The 17,799-nt window shown below is 40.3% G+C and overlaps 2 protein-coding genes across 7 annotated transcripts in view; one reads left to right on the top strand and one right to left on the bottom strand.

The window, feature by feature from the left end:
• Positions 1-5,848, top strand: part of HMGCLL1 (3-hydroxy-3-methylglutaryl-CoA lyase like 1) — a 107,530-nt gene extending 101,682 nt beyond the window's left edge. For all 6 annotated transcript variants that reach the window (XM_067565484.1, XM_067565480.1, XM_067565478.1 and 3 more), the window contains one exon: positions 1,762-5,848. In XM_067565484.1, coding sequence (XP_067421585.1) covers positions 1,762-1,863 — 102 coding nt within the window. In that variant the 3' untranslated portion in view covers positions 1,864-5,848. The remainder of the gene's footprint in view (positions 1-1,761) is intronic.
• An 8,756-nt stretch (positions 5,849-14,604) lies between these two features.
• Positions 14,605-17,799, bottom strand: part of GFRAL (GDNF family receptor alpha like) — a 28,993-nt gene continuing 25,798 nt past the window's right edge. The window contains exons 9-10 of the mRNA XM_067565534.1: positions 15,779-15,860; positions 14,605-14,751 (exon numbers count right to left, since the gene is read on the bottom strand). Coding sequence (XP_067421635.1) covers positions 14,679-14,751; positions 15,779-15,860 — 155 coding nt within the window. The 3' untranslated portion in view covers positions 14,605-14,678. The remainder of the gene's footprint in view (positions 14,752-15,778; positions 15,861-17,799) is intronic.

Raw genomic sequence — 17,799 nt, 5'->3', positions numbered from 1 at the left:
ATGTGACTCATGAAAGTAAGGTCCAAGTTTTGCCCTCTGTATGCATACTCTCTTATAAAGTATTATTTTTCATGATGGTCTTACAATATAAATGTAAAACAGAAAAGGGTATTTGAACAGCACCGGCACTAGACACTCCATGCAAGATGTGCATGTTGTTTTATTTAACACATCTAAGCATGTGTGTCTTATCAACACTTACTGTACTATGAAATGTTCGTTACAGTGTCATGAATTTTCAGTATGTTCTTGGTCATCCACAGCAACCTGCCTACTAAGTATGTCCAGAATGGCATGTTTCTTATTTCTTTCAGGTATAACAAAGACAGATGGTGCAAAGCTTATTGAAACTGTATTCCAGTTTAAAATGACTTTCTGATTAAATGGAATTTCCATGAGAAAATTTCCATTTTTGTTGAAATTTTTCACCCATGGAATTGACTATAAAAGGCAAAGATTAATGCAAAACATGCAAATAGACTAAAACAGGATGTGAATGGTATAAGGGGCTGGAAATAAGGCAGGAAACCTTTTACTTCTAGGTCAGTCATTTGATTCTATCCCAACTTGACTGCAACCAAAAATCACCAGTAATTTATGGGTTCCTTTTTGAGTGGTTTGGGGGTTTGTTTGATTCTTTTAGGAATGTAAAAATTCATTTAATAATGAATCTATTGAAACATTCTCAAAATAGAACATTTAAACAGTTAAACGCATGGGGAGGAGGGCCGTGCTGGGCTCGGCTCCTCACTGCCAAGCGAGAGCTGCCTAGCTGTGGCTCCCCCGCCGTGCGTGCAGAGCCGTAGCTGAGCAGCTCTCACTCGCGGGGAGCTGAGCTGAGCCCAGCTGCTGCTCCTCCTCCCAGTTTAAACGGTAATCAGCTGTTTAAAACGTTTAAACAGCTGATTACCGTTTAAATGTTTAGGCTTTTACAGCCCTTGTTTGTTTGTTTAGCCTGTTTAAATGAGTTGCTTATACAAGAAAGAATATTTTTAGGAAGGAGAGATGAGTCAGTTGTGATACTCCACACAATTATAATAGTAATATAAATTGTAATTTTCTATTGAAGAGAGACACTCCATGGAAGAGTTGATATTTGTTATGTATGTTACGGAATCCCACTTTCTGTAAACTCCATGCCATTTTCCAAATCTGTCAGTGGGATACTTTTCTTACAAATTTGAAGCTTCAAAGAGTTCTATGCAGTATTGCTGGAACGAGGGGTGCTGGAGGTGCAGCCACATACCTTGGCTTGAAGTACTAATAACAAACACCAAATACGTGGTATCCATTATCAGCACCCTCACTATAAAAATTGTTCCAGCACCCCTGGTCCTATGAAAGGTAAACACAGACATTTTATATGAATTATGCATCAATTTCATGTACAAGGTTTCTTCCATTTTGAGATATATTATTAGATCTCTCACTATTTCCCATTTTTAGTACAGGGAATCTCTTGCAAACTGGTAGAATCTTTCAAAATGTGACTGTTGTAGTAAGCTTTATGAGGTAGACCCTCACCTTGTGTAAATTGGCATAGCTCTACTTCCCTCAGTATATTTACTCCAAGTAAAGATCTTCAGAATACAGGATTGTAATGAAGATGAATTGTAATTGGATTGTAATGAAGATGAGGTAGGTTTCTTCTAGAAATTACAGACCCGGAGACCAGTTCACCAGTGACATAAGCATTATCAATATACATATTTTAATGCTATACATTAAATTAACATCTTTTCTCCCCCCCCTATGTTTTAGGGAGTGAATCTTTACAAGGTGATGGAAGCTGGTAACTTCATCTGCACGGCTTTGAACAAGAAAACAAATTCTAAAGTTGCACAAGCTTCCTTCAGTGTTTGAACTGTAAATTAAAAAGTTCTTTCTGCAAATTAATGTCATGTGCAATTTGTCTTGTCCAAGAACATTTACATAAAGAAAATCAATTGCAAAATCTTTTCAGAAAAAAAAGAAAGCATGATATAACTGTTCTTTATGAAAAGGGTAGCTGTGTGTGTTAGACTAATAATACATCTTGCCAAATGTTATTTTTGGGAAACAATACAGCATTGCAAATAATAAATATAATGTCTCTCAATATAAACTCATATACTTGATACTTTTAAAAATAAGGAAATCATGTACTACTTCTGGGCACCTTACTGTCTATTTAAATAGCCTGTTAGCTTGCTTTAGACAAAATTGTTTACAGACTTCCACAAGAAGTGAATACGTTGTTAATTCTTAATCAAGTTGACTTTAAGTACAGTACAAATATTTGAAATAATTTATGAGATCCCATATAGTATGTGGCCTTCCTATTATGTGTTTTATTTCTCTGAATCTCTGCTTTTCATTTGCCAAATCAATTATGTTACGAATGTGGAGCCCAATCTAAATTTACTGTAAGTAGTTCTAGCAATAGCACTTTTGTATTTTTACAACAGTTAACATCTGTTAAGTATATGAATGACTTTATCTTGTTCCAAGAGTTTGTGATGAATGGCAGCCTGCCATATTCTCCAAATCTAGTGCAACCTCTCATATTTGTTACATACATAAATTCATTGTAGTTGCCTTTTTCATCAGCTGTGTTTAAAACCTGATTAATTAGATCAAGCAATGAAAAGAAGACAGGATCTACTCTTTTGAGTAAAATTGCTGGGTAATTAGATTTTTGTGCAAAAGCCTCATGCACCAGTTTGACATTTTATTTCATAATCCCCAGATTATCATTCTCGCTCATTATCACAGAAACTATCTTTCTGAGGATGTTGAGGACCATGACTGATTAGTTTACACCAAGAGAGGCATCCATAACCTCCCTCTAAGCTCTTGTGAATTTAGTACTACCTGTAAATGCCTGAGGGCAACAAGATGCCAGTGACCTGCACCATCATCAGTGAATCAGTGATGGATAATTTAAAATAACAGCCTCATTATTTCTGTAACCTGTTCAAATCATCCATGAAACTACTGTAATCTTTTTGCTGGAAACATCAGTTCTTTTATTGTGTCAGTCTTTCACTATGTATCTGCTCTTGCTCTGAATTTCGTTAGAAAGCGAGCTCTTACCATGAAAACCAATAACCTGGGGTATGATTTTTTTCCACTGACTTATACTCAGCTCTTCTTAGCAATGTGAATATTTGGAAAGGATGAGATTAAAGAAAGTGAAAGATTTACATGAAAAGAAAGAAGAAGGTGGGATCACAATTGTCTGCCGCCCAACTCTGTCAAACTACAGCACTCTTACCTGTGCCATTATTGCCATGTCTGGGGTTGTGCCATGGTCTGAACCAAGCTGATTATGAGGCATCTAGGATGTTGGCTGATGTCACATGTGGTTGTAGTTTGGTGGCTACTGCTTTCCAAATTATTTTGTCTGGGAACGGGAGGCTGGAGACAGGACGGTCGTGTGTTGGCTTCCTGAGGCTTGGGTGAACTATTCATTTTTCAAGGTGTTTGGCAGGTGTACTTCTCTGAAGGAGGCATTGATTATTTCCATTAGTAGTGAGCATAGTTGGTTTTTTCACTGTCTTTTACCAACCTGGAGGTTCCTGGATCCATTTCACAGACTGTGGCTTTCACATTTTTCAGGGCTACCTTGCTTTCGAGTCAGATACAGTTTACGTGTGGCTGGAAATTGCCCTTGAGATGGCACATTTATATGTCAGTTCAAGATATAACCAGCCTCCACTGAAAATAAGATTCAGGAAAGAGCTGTAATATGAGTGCTCAATCCAAGGGTTGCAAAACCACCAACAACAACCCACCCACCTCCCATGAACAGGTCTGGGGCGTGGTTGTGATAATCTTTCCTTACTTTATTGTTAGATGGCATGTGGAAGATGGAGAACCACTGATTTAAAATTACTACTGTTTTGATCCATGCTATTGAAATGAATTAATTCTACGGCAAAGGGTTAGTGAGTGTCTAAGACAGGCCTGTTTTCTCGGTGGGTTATTTTTAAGGGGAGGGAGTATGGCCTAGTAATCAGATATGGGGGTCTGAGAGCTAGGATTCTATTCCCAGTTGGGTCACTGGCTCACTGTGTGATTTATCAGGCTGCTCACCTGGTGCTGTGAGGGTGCTGTTAATTAATTGATATCTGTAAAGTCATTTGAAATGTTCAGAGTACTGAATAAAAAAATTACCAGATTTGAGAACTGCCCCTGCAACATTTCCCATGCTTGACTTGTTGTTAATTGTTTTTATTTATGCATTTATTTTTACTATACTTATTATAGGGAAACATCTTTTTCCTCTAATCTCCCTTCCCAGTTAACATCTGCCATCATGATCCAAATGTCCAAACAGGAGGGCAGGACTAAAGCCATTGTTAATGTAGTCATTTGAATCACTCTCCAGAGATATGGTATATTTGCTGAAGAACTGTCACCAGCACTGCTGTACCGATTAAATGCACTTATTATTTTGCAGTGCATGGCATTAATCTTAAAGATGAAATAAAACATCTCTAAATGTTTATTGAAATAGATAGGCTGATGTATTACAACATGTTAGATTCAGCAACTCCAGTTAACTAAGTCACACGTAAGGCGTTAGTAAATATCAGCTGTCACTCCATCACATACTCTAATGTTTACTTTGTTAAGATATAATCCATTCTGAGTGCAGTTGCTTGTGATTATCTTTATTATCAGTTGTTCCAATCTGCTTTTATGGAAAATGATACGCAACTGATGAATCTCTTCTGATAAGTTGCCATAGAAACACATTTCTTCCCTTCATTAACTAAGCATTAACTATCAGATGTTTGATAACTCAAAATATTCCTTTGTAAAGAAATATTTAAGTTATGGTCATCAAAATTGATTCAGAGTACAACTCTCAGATCATTTAAATTTTCTCTTCAATTTTTATTTTTCAGCTTCTCTCTGTATCACAAATGCAGAGCAAACATTTTCATTACTATTTTTATATGACCTAAAATCACCCAAAAATACCATCTGTTCCTGTATACACTGAAACCAATGGTAAAACGCCTGTTGATTTCAGTGGGTGCATGAACAGATCCTAATTCTTTATCCTATACACTGAGTGGAAAATATGTTCTGGCTCACAAATGTACCCTTCTTAGTGGGTTTTTTTTTTCTTCCTTTTGTTATTACACACCATGCCTCATACACACCATGCCTCATACACACCATGCCTCATACACACACCATGCCTTTCCTGAGCCAGTCAGCAAAAGTCACTACTTCTCTTTCAAATCCTCCTTCCTGGAGATCCACTTTCGCTGTGTTGCCTAAAAGACAATAGCCTGCTAATTATCATTAGGTTAAAAAACAGTTGGTGACAGTTTACATGTTCAACATATAACATTTTAAAATATGTATAAAGCAATACTAACAATATGTTTACTAGCCATCACTCTGACTACTACGCTTACGTGTTGTAAAACTTGTATCCCTGTCCCTGAATCTTCATCTGTTTTTCAAACTGTAAGCTCCTTGGGGCAGGGAGTGTGTCTGTCTGTAGCACATTTTATAGCAATAATAATAAAATAATGAATTGCTGTTTAAGCCACCTAGTATGCTATAGTACAGACAATAAAAATGTACCAGTATATAATAAACTGCAACATCAAATATTTTAAGGTATTTCAGGTGTCTAAGGGACTTTAATAGCTTTAAAATTGAAATTGTTGATTGGTCGGGATTTTCAATTAATTATCTATTACTATTATATTTAGTATAATATGTATTTAATATATTTAAAGTAGAAGAAGTGGTATTAGGAATCAGGAGCATTGTATACGCCTAAGCAGTGTATTCTTCTGATGATGCATTCACAATTCACAATAAAATTAATAATTATTTATGTTTTGCATCAGTCTCTACTGTAGAAGATGACAAAAAAGTGCATGTTCTAATGTTACTTTTCATAGGAATCATTAAAATCTCCAAGAAGCAAATTAGCAAGCACCCCATTTTCAGGAAATCATCAGAGCCGGATGGTTTTCGCCTAATGGGTTCTTAGGGAAATAATATACAAAAAGTAAACTAGGAAATAATTCTAAAGAAAACAAAAGGCATGACTTGTATAATGTAATGAAATGCACCTCAGTTCTTCTTCGAGTGCTTGCTCATGTCCATTCCACTATAGGTGTGTGCACACCTCCGTGCTCAGTTACCTGGAACATTTTTCCCCTTAGCAGATCCCGTAGGGCCGGTTCCGGCACATCCTGGAGCCCCGCGCACATGCCGCAGTCTATGAGGTGCTGCTGGCCCTATGCCCCCTCAGTTCCTTCTTTCCACCCGTGACGGTTGGTGGAACTAGCCTTGCTCGCAGCAAGTACTATTTCCCTTGTTCAGACTTGTTTGTTATTCTAAGTTAGTTAAGTAGTTGTTAAGTTTTGTTAAGAGTAGTTAGAGACAGGCAAGGTCAGCCAGGGTCCACTCCCAAAAACAAAGACAATAAGAAGCTGGACTTGTTTGGGAGAAAGGCTTATTCCACAGAAAGCCTGCAGTTCAGGATTGCCAACCATCAGGCCCTCCTGGGTAGATATAATTTCAACCTGTGGGACTCCCTCAGGAAGTTTGCTGAGGCCCTGCACCAGGACCAGGCTACAGACTTTAGCACCATCGTGGTGGAAAGAACCACGGTAGCTAGGGCAGCGCTCCGGACGTCCTGTGATGCTGCTGACTGGCAGGCAGGGCCATAGCCTCCGCCATCTGTATGAGAAGGTGCTCATGGCTGCAATCCTCGGGCCTGTCCCAGGAGGTGCAGCAGTCTATTCAGGACCTCCCCGTTGATGGGTCAGCCCTAGTCTCCGACCAGACCAATGCAAAGTTGCACGGTCTGAAGGATTCCAGGGCCACGCTTTGCTCCTTGGGCCTGTACACGCCCCAGTTTTCCAGGCATCAGTCACGACCCCAGGCACAGCAGCAGCCAAGGCCTCCGCGGACTGTTGGGTCCTTGAAATAGTCTCAGGGGGCTATGCCCTACAGTTTATATCTACCCCCCCTATTTACTCCCCCCCCATCCCTCTTCAGGGACCCCTCTCACGAGTAACTCCTCTTGCGGAGATGGACACCTCCTCAACATAGGAGCAGTAGAAATGGTTCGTCAAGGCAAAAGGAGGAAGGGTTCTATTCGAGGTACTTCCTCATCCCCAAGGCGAAGGGAGGTCTGAGACCCATATTAGACCTGCATTGTCTAAACAAATATGTCAAATGACTCAGGTTTCGCATGGTCTCCCTAACCTCCATAATCCCTTCCCTGGATCCAGGGGACTGGTATGCTGCCCTCGACCTCAAGGACGTGTCTCTTCTCCCCAGCCAAAGGCGTTTTCTCCGTTTCATGGTGGCTGGCTCCCACTACCAATTTACAGCCCTACCCTTTGGCCTATCTTCGGCTCCAAGGGTGTTCGCCAAGTGCATGGCGGTAGTGGCTGCCCACCTGAGATGAAAGGGTGTGCAAATCTTCCCTTACCTGGGCGATTGGCTGATCAGGGGCTGGTCCAGGTCCCAAGTGCAGGAGAGCGTGACCCTCACTTGCGCCATGTGCAGCGGGCTGGAACTGCTCATAAATGAGCAGAAGTCCACACTAACCCCAGTGCAACGCATAGAATTCATTGGGGCCACCCTGGACAGTTCCCAGGCCAGAGCCTTCCTGCGTCAGCCACGTTTCGAGGTGCTGGTCTCTATCATCTCCCAGCTGCACTGATGCCCCACGACAATAGCCAGGCACTGCCTACAGCTGTTAGGCCATATGGTGGCCTGCATGTACGTAGTGAGATTAGCTCGCCTGAGGCTCAGACCACTTCAGGCATGGTTGGCCTCGGTATATGTGCCGAGCAGACACCCATTGGACAGGATGGTCACAGTTCCCCTGCCCATCTTAGCCTCCCTAAACTGGTGGCAGACTCCCAGGGCAGTGATGAAGGGCGTTCCTTTCAGGAAACTGGTCCTGTCGGTCACCCTAATTTCCGACGGGTCGGACATAAGATGGGGAGCCCACATCAGCGCCAATCTAGGCACTCAGGGGCTCTGGTCGGGGTAAGAGAGGCTCCTACACATCAACATGAAGGAGCTGAGGTCCATTCACCCAGCGTGCAAGGTGTTCCTCCGATTCCTGACAGACAGAATGGTTCAGGTGCTGACGGACAACAGCACAGCCATGTTTTACATAGACAGGCGGGGGGGGGGGGGAGGAGGGTTGTGCTCCTCAGGCCTCTGTGAGGAAGCTATCCATCTGTGGGACTTTGCTGTGAGACACAATTTCCACTTGACTGCCTCTCACCTCCCTGGAGTGAGGAACGATGAGGCGGATCGCCTCAGCAGGTTATTTCTACCCTGCCATGACTGGTCGTTGCACCCAGAGATGGTGGCTATGATCTTCCAGAAGTGGGGCATTCCCCAACTGGACCTATTCGCGTCAGCCTGGAACATGAAGTGTCCGAGGTTCTGCTCGCTCCGGGGTTGCGAGACTGGGTTGATTTCCGATGCATTTTCATGGACTGTATAGGGACCCTCATGTTTGTGTTCCCGCCCATTCTGCTCCTACCCAAAGTCCTGCTGAAAATAAAGTTGGACCAGCGAAAGTTATACTCATCGCTCCGGCCTGGCCGAGACAGCACTGGTTCAGCATGCTGCTGGACCTTTCGATCGCCCCACCCCTGGAGCTTCTGAGGCAGCACGACCTTCTATCCCAGGACCACGGTTGCCTGTTGCACCCAGACCTGGACTTCTTGCACCTCATGGGCTGGAGGCTCTGTGGCTGACAGAGGGAGAGAGAGCTTGCTCGGTGCAGATCCAGCAAGTCCTGCTCAGCAGCAGGAAACCTTCTACACGGGTCATGTATTGGGCTAAGTGGAGGTTTACCTGTTGGGCGGGGTCCCAGCGTATTCTGCCCAGCCTTTCGCCTATACAGGCGATCCTGGAGTACCTGCTGCAGCTAAAGCAGGGTCTGGTGTTGGCCTCATTGAAGGTTCACCTGGCGGCCATTTCGGCCTTCCATCAGCCGCTAGAGGGGAGATCGTTGTTCTCCCATCCTATGTCGGTCAGGTTCCTCAAGGGGGTGGAGAGGCTTTATCTGCAGGTCCGTGTCCCGCCTCCCTGGGATCTCAACCTTCTCCTCTCAAGACTCATGGGACTCCCCTTCAAACCCATGGCTTCATGCCCTCTGCTCCTGCTTTCATGGAAGGTAGCCATCCTAGTGGCCATTACCTCAGCCAGGAGGGTCTCCGAGATTAGGGCCTTGACCTCAGAGCCCCCTTATACAGTATTCTATAAGGACAAGGTCCAGCTGAGGCCGCATCCGGCCTTCCTACCCAAGGTGGTTTTCCAATTTCATTGTAACCAAGATATTTTTCTCCCCGTGTTTTTTCCCAAACCTCATAGTTTGGAGAAGGAGAGGAGATGGCATTCGCTGGATGTGAGACAAGCCCTGGCCTACTACATCGAGCGCACAAAGCCATTCCGGAAATCGATGCAGCTCTTCGTTACAGTGGCCGACTGGATGAAAGGCTCACCTGTCTCCACCCAGTGCATCTCCTCGTGGATTATATCATGCATCAAGTTCTGCTACAAGCAGGCAATGGTGCCGCTTACAGGAACCATCACAGCACACTCAACCAGAGCTCAAGGCTCATCTACAGCCTTCCTGGAGAGACTGCCCCTGCAGGACATCTGCAAAGCTGCCACCTGGTCATCGGTGCATACCTTTACATCCCACTACGCCATCGTCCAGCAGGTGAGAGAGGATGCGGGATTCGGCAGAGCGGTGCTGAGGGCAGCTCACTGGTAAGTCCTACCTACCTCCAAAGGTATTGCTTGTTAGTCACCAATAGTGGAATGGACGTGAGCAAGCACTCGAAGAAGAAAACAAGATTACTTACCAGTAACTGATGTTCTTTGAGATGTGTTGCTCATGTCCATTCCATAACCCACCCCCTCGTCCCTGCTACCGGAGTTGGCAGAAAGAAGGGACTGAGGGGGCGTAGGGCTGGCAGCGCCTCATATATCGCAGCATGTGTGCGGGACTCCAGGGGGTACCGGAGCTGGCCCTACGGGATCTGCTAAGGGGAAAAAAGTCCTGGATAACCATGCACGGAGGCATGCATACACCTATAGTGGAATGGACATGAGCAACACATCTCAAAGAACATCAGTTACTAGTAAGTAACCTTGTTTTCATGAGGCTCAAACAGGGCCCTGTATAACACTTAAAACCCCATGGAAAGTGTACAATTTTCCCCTAAGATGGGCCTAGGAGGTATGTATGGCTCACCCTTGAAGACTGAAAATCTCTAACGTAGTCTATATTTTTAGAAAGCTTCTAAAAGAGATCACAGGAATTACAGTCCAGTAAAAATAGATTGTATCTTGACACCTTTGCATTCAACAGGAAGGTTTCCACTGACTTCAGTGGAAGACAATGGAAATCCTAATGTCCTGGAAACTGAGTGAGCATCTAATTAAGGAGAGAATAGTAGACTACTTAGCTAAATAAGCTCTTCCATAGTCAAAAAAATATGGTGGGATGGATCCCCAGTTGGTACGAGTTGTCAGTTCTGTTGACTTCAGCTGAGCTGTGACAACTTACACCAAGTAGCTTCTCAAATGGAAAATCATGCTTCTCTCACCTGTTCTTTGAAAGTATTACTAAAACAAAATTTTTACATAGGTGAATGTAATAGACATAATGGAATGCTAATTTTCAAAACACTTTTGTTAATATTCCTGAAAAAGGGACTATAATGGATAAAAGGAAAAGAGTCTTGTTGAGTAAAAACATGCTACAGAATAGAAAATAAAGTCATAGTGAATAGCTAGGCCTCATAGAGGAGAGAAATTAAGAGTGGGTTATGACCAATTTAATATATTTACTTATCCAGCTAGGGCTGTGAAACTCAGACCTGAACCAGCCAAATTAGCGATCAACATTTCCCAAGGGAAATATTTAGTTTCTGTGTGTGTGTGTGTGTGTATGAATCTATAATTGTATATATATAATTCTCACAGCAAATAAGTTAAAAACAGCGCAAATTGATCACTTATTTGGTTAATACAGAAAAAGCAGCCTGATTGGTTAATAATTAAATCACACACTGTTTGAATATCATGTGCTGCAAAGAGCCTCAGGAGACACATTAAAGAGACATAGTCTGAGTATCACTGATGTAGGGTTTTATAAGGTCAACCATCACTATGATATTTGAATACCTTAATGGACTTGAATTTTCCAGAAAAATATTTGAGTCATTGTTGGACAAGTTAAAAAAGACATCTACCTAATCTGCAACAGCAGTTTAAAAAGAAACATACAACTGGTAATATTACAAAAGGACAGAAAGCAATACAGAGAATATTATAATAAGATTACATAGAATGATATAGCCATATTGAGAGTACTGTGTCTGGTTTGGCTTGCCTTATGGCAGTCAAACTTAAAACACTTCTATTGGTTTGAAAGATTTTCCTGACTGAAGGTGTTTCCTAGTCATATAAGTACTGATAGAACTGGTAAAAATATACAACCCAGAAGGAACATTAATTGTATCCAAAGTGCAAATTTTGAAAAGGTCTAGAGAAAAGCAACAAATGCATACAATATGGAAAACATGCAATATGGCATGAAAAGCAGGAACGTTAAAGGGGATCCAGCTGAGATATTTACAGTATATGTCTGTCTTGGGTTTATACCAAACTCACTATTATGTTGTCTGAACATCTATCAGAATTATGAATGCCATAGTAAAAATCAGTCAGTCCCTGAAAGTACTATTTGCTTACTCTGGCTCTACAACCACATTTTCACTTTGGATAAACTTAATTGTGAGATTAAACTGCCCAATGCTAGTTTTCAGATTGCATTTATGATTGAGCTAGCTGCACACGCAATGGTCTGCATGCCAGGATAAAAGTCTACTCCAGCTATCAGTTAATGAAGTTACAACTTCAATTTTTATAAGCTCATGATTTAAGTGCTGAAGATCTGGGATTGCAAACTCACTGATGACCAAAGTAAAGGCGCATGATAAAAGCATATGATTATTGTTACTGCTTCCTTCGAGCATTGTATTGACTGTAATCATGACCAGCCTTTGAGCAAGCCCTTTGTACAAGGAGCACTCACAATCTGACCACAAAGGACTATTATTCATTAGAGAATGGATTGAAATAAAAATGAAATTATGATTAAGCTACTTGAATACCTGTGTATACAGCAGAAGTTTGTTTATTTAGTAACTTATTCTACTCTTCAGAAGTTTACAGCCAGGAAAGGTACAATTAGCCTAACAAGACATCATGCAAAAATACAAAGCCAAAAGAACTATGATATAGAAACTTCATACACATTTTATAAAGGTTCTGTAGTCTAATAATAAGCATTTGCAACAACACTAGTTAGCTTATCCAGTCAAGTTATCAAAGTAATACAATATCCACTAAACATTTGGTATCCATTCTGAATGAATGGGAAGGAGGGGAAGGCAGATAAAAGAACATATTCAGTTTGCTTAAGGCCCTAAAATTAGGTGGTTTTAAATAAAAAAATTTACAACCTAAAGGTTATTAGATATGGCTCTTTTGTTTGAATAATAGATTTTTAAAATCTGAATTTAAATGTATCCCTGCAAGTTTTTGCAATACACACGCTTGAGCATTGCACTAGTGCATGGGAGGCATAAAGTCAAATTGGAAATAAAACTGAGATTATTCTCTTTCCATATGTGACTCCATTAGTACATCATTTCTTTTCTAAAGTATGGAAATATTTTTGCTAACACTAGTGGTAGAATATTTCTGAGCTTGGTTTTTTCCACTATCATTGAAAGGTAACAGTGATAATCTAGTATGTAATACCCATTTAGTAAATGCTGGGTTGATGGATTGATATAGAACTGTCTTTTAATTAGCAAAATAACTTCCTTTCCCATCACTTTGTGTTTCTGTTTGTGTATCTGGACTAGTGTTGATTTAATAATAAGATTGTATTTAATTTCAAAATAATAAAATAGGAAAGATATTATTCTAACTATGCGGGCCTCAAAGAGAGAGAAAAAGTATGGTGAATAATTAGTGAAACCTTTAAAGTTACCTAAATTGGTTTTGTATACATAATAATTTTTGCAGTCTTCTGGCCAGTCATCACACAATCCTTCAAAGCCAGAAACAAAAGCCTGTGTGAAAGGAAGGATTCCTGGCTTTCTAAATAATGGGAACAAGCTCCTATTCCTAGCCCTTTGGATTGCAAGTTATCAGGGATGAACTCCTGGCTCCAGTGAAGTCAATGGCAAAACTTGCATTGAATTCAGGGAAGCCAATATTTCACCCCACATCTTAAACTTGTCACTGCATATCATTGTACTGGGAAATGGAGAAAGTCAAAATGCATGATAAATACAATTGATTTGCCACATGGATATCGCTGCCACATAGACTACATACGTGGAGGGAGTGTCATAGAAACTCAGGACCTGCAGAAAATTTTGATTTTGTGGAAACCACATTCGAAAAAACATTTCAGAAAATTATTGTTTAGCTCTATTTATCCATGGGATAAGTTGCAAAGAACACTTCGTCTGCACTCTGCTCACTAATTCATCTTTGCAAAAACTAGGTCAACCTACTTTAGCAGCTTCAAGGAGCTGCCATTTGTGATTTGTGATTATTTGTGATTAATTTCTCTCTCAAGGTCTGGACATTTGCACTCATAGTACTAAGGGAGTCTGGTATTATGGGTATAGGGATACAAAAAATAGTACCAACAACATCCATCAATTCCAAGGCCAGAAGGTACCAGTGTGATCATCTAGTCCAATATCCTGTAACACAGGCCATAAGAATTTCCCCGAAATAATTCCTGGATCTTATCTTTTAGAAAAAAAATCCAATCTCAATTTTAAATTGTCAGTGAGGGAGAGCCCACCACAACCCTTGGCAAATTGTTCCAACGGTTAATTACTCTCACCGTTAAATTTGTACACCTTATTTCCAGTCCGAGTTTGCCTAGCTTCAACATCCGCCATTGGATCATGTTATACTTTTCTGTGCTAGATAGAATAGTCTATTGTTAATATTTTTTTACCATTTAAGTATTTATAGAATGTAATCAAGTAACCCCTTAATTTTCTCTTTGTTAAGCTAAATAGATTGAGCTCTTTGAGGCTATCACTACAAGACATGCTTTCTAATCCATTAGTAATTCTCATGGCTCTTCTCTGAACCCTCTCCAATTTATCAACATCCTCACTGAAACATGTTTAAAAACTCTCTAAAATATTTTGGAAAGATTGTTTCCCTCTGAAATTCTGAACTGCAGAATACATAGTCGTGGGGGGGGGGGGGGGGGGATAAAGATTTGCCATTCTTAGCCATGTGGCTAGCCCAGACTCATGCTCAGATAATATTTTTACAATCATGTACTGGCAGGCCAAGGATACAACAAATACACAGCACAGTATAGATCAATGAGCACAAACAGCTGAGTGACAGTGAGTGCAGTTTCAACATTTTTCCATTTGGGAAAGGTTTTGTACATGTAAGTAAATATAAAACTCTTTCTTATGCTCATCAACAAAATCCCATAACAAACTAGACTTTATAACCTACATTTTATTATGGTATATATACAATAGATTGGCTACCAAGAATAGCCTTACAGAGAGTTTGCCACGCTGTTGGTTGATTACCTATGACTGTTAATGGACCATAAGTATCTCAGATGAATGAACTGGTGAGGGATTTCTTGACTGATACGTTGTTCTGCAGGTTCTGAAAACAGAGAGTGTGCATTTATTTAATAGTTATATGACTTTAGGGTGGAATCCTGGTTCCTTTGAAATCAGTGGCAAAACTCCCAAGGACTTCAAAGAAACCAGGATTTCAACCCTTATATTTGCGATGAGCATTGTGGAAGAAAATCATCCCCTTCACAGTAATGAATGTACTTTTTTCTATACTGTTTGTACCCTGTGTTTAATCCCATTTTATTCATATTCTGATTGATGGTCTTGACTCACTGCAAACTAGAGATAAGAAAGAAACAGTATTCCACATGTCCATGACTTGCCTTATGCATCTTTCTACAAAATTCCTCTATGATCTCTGTCTCTGAATTGAATCATCAAATTTCATGCAACACCCTACCGCTATATCTCTTGCCACCTTTTGTTCTGTTTCCCATCCTCTGACATTCTGCTTCTTGAAATCTTTGCATTTAATCTGGTCCAATAAAATGCATCATATTTGACTTTGTATTTTTAAAAGAGAAAAATGTGTGCCCTTGACAAAATTAATGTGTATTTTTGTTTTGTTGCCACTTTGTAAGATACAACATAGTGCATCCTTCACTCTGTGCACTTGACAATTTGTCACAGAACCCCCATTAACAGTAATGGGACCTGCATAGATAAAACCCCACACATGGGTTTGTGATCATATCCCCAACATGAAGATTCAACATGCTCATCCCCTGTTTGCCAGAAGGGCAGGGAAGTATTCCAGCTCTCCCCCCACATTTTGCACACAGGTTTCACCCTCACCTGAGATGGGAAGGGAAGCTGGAAGTGGAGTTCCTTTTGCTAAGCAGTGCATTATTGATGTACATAGAACAGCTTTCCATGCTGCATCTCCTACCTCTAATAGGCTGGAGCAGGTGGTACCAGAAGGATTAATTCATTCTATCTGTACTGCATTTTAAACACAACTTCAAAGCTAGAGTCAAAGTATGAGGAGAGTAATGGTCTTCTCTAGAATGCTAATTTCTTAGCACCAAAGATTTGTAACTCTGTCAAATTACCTGGTCTTTAGAAGAGCCACTAGGATTATTCCCAGGATGAGTACTATGCAAGAGGTGTATGCAATAATATAGATTGTTTCACCTATGAATAAAAAAATAGAAAATTACATGAAAATTGTATTGTTTTAGTAATAAGGACTCTTCCTTCTCCTGCTGTTGCAAAAGTTTTCACATCAGCCCTGCAATCAGTTGGCAATTATGCACTCTAACAGAATTTCATATATATATACAGCTACAGCGCACTCCAGCTGGAAGTTGATCTTGGTGCAGAATTTGACGTGCTGCTAGTTAAGAGGTGTTTTATTCTATGAGCACATTACACCTGGCTACCTGTTTGATTCCAGGTTGATTTTTAAGGTGTTGGTTTTAACCCAAAAAACCCAAATGATCTGGGACCTACCTATCTAACAGACTGCTCGTCTCCTAATGGCATATTATCACAATTGCAGGAGCCTCATTGGTATAAAGAATTCATGGGCTGCTGGCAGGGTATTTTGTGTTCAGGCCCCGTGCCTTTGGAATTCTCTCCTTCCCATGGGCCAACAAATCACATAAGCATGTATTTAAGGTGACTGTTTATGTGCTGAAAACTAAATATGTGCATAAGAGATTTGCTTGGCTCAGGGCTTGGGTTTGTAATAGCCTAAATTCAATATTGCTAACCTCAAGCATTCAAAGAGAACACGTCAAACTGCCCCCGCTTCCCCCACCCCCAAATCATTAGATTACTTAAAAATAATGAGATTTAAGAAAATAATCAATGTTAGGTTATTCTTATTTGCCTTCTGCTTTCTGAACCTTTATAATACATTGAAGCTTGTCCCTGGAAGCATGAGAATTAGCAATGCTTTTTTTTTTTTTAGTAAAAGCTGAGATTCTCACATATTTGACATGATTTCGGGAGCTAGGTCTTTAAAAAAAAACTGCACCAAATATTGTAAGACTCATGATAAAATCGCAAGCATTGGCAACCCCAGACAGTTGAAAAATCCAATTTTATTTTAGTGTAAAATTTTGAACCGAACAATTCCATTTGACATTTTTCATAGAAATTTTTGATTTTTTGGATGAAAAAATTTCAAAACAATATTTTTCAGTTTTTTGTCAAAGAAATCTAAAAATTGGGTCAAAACAACAATTTTCATGAAATATTTCAATTTTGATACAAAATATTCTGACAAAAATATTTGGTCACAAATTTTCAGTTAGCTCTATTGGCAAAACTGCAAGGTTATTAGCCTTGAGGACATACTGCAAGGCATAGCTTTTCTCCCTGACTTCCAAGAAATGAGGATTTGGGAGTCTGGGTAGTGGCAGAGGACTCCTCAGCGGGAAGGAGGGGTGGTTGAAGAACTTGAACTTCATTCTATGTGTTTTCTATGGCCTGGGTGTTACACTGGGTTAATTGCCACTTTTAAAAAAAGTCATCAAGGGTGCCCAGAGCTTTTTTTCTTTACAGTATAAACTGAAAGAATATATATATATATATATAATATTATACATATACACACATGCCATAAATATATTTTACATAGAAGTCAGATTAGAAACGTGTGCAATAAACAAACAAGCACAGTAATGGGTAAACAAGTTGATATTAAGGAAATCTGTGGTCAAGTTTCCACATAGAATTCTCATGCTATGTCCCCATTCACTGTTTACCTAATCGGCAGACAGGTATATCATAGGAATTAAGACAAGTTATGGAACTTTTCACATCATTAATAGCAAACGAAAATGCCGTAGATTCTACATATTATGCTGGTTTCAGCTCCTACTCCATGATGAAATAATAGTCTCAGTTTCAATAAATATTATACTCTGGTATCTGCAACCTTGTATTTGGATAAAGTTGCAAATCTGTTTTGTGTCTGTAGGTTGGCATTGCCAGCCATACTGGGACAGTGAGTGAAGTAAGTACAGGGATTTCTATTCTGCATATGGAAAGTGAATGACATAGATTGCATATACTAGTTCATAGCTAAATGGTGGACAGGGGAGGGTAAAATGTCAGATGTTCT

Source organism: Emydura macquarii, unplaced genomic scaffold, assembly GCF_026122565.2.
Source record: "Emydura macquarii macquarii isolate MOO-44397 ecotype Brisbane River unplaced genomic scaffold, CSIRO-AGI_Emac_v2 contig_2680, whole genome shotgun sequence".
Lineage (NCBI taxonomy): Eukaryota > Metazoa > Chordata > Testudines > Chelidae > Emydura > Emydura macquarii.
The sequence above is the reverse complement of the archived record's forward strand: the minus strand, read 5'-3'. Positions and strand labels throughout refer to the sequence as shown.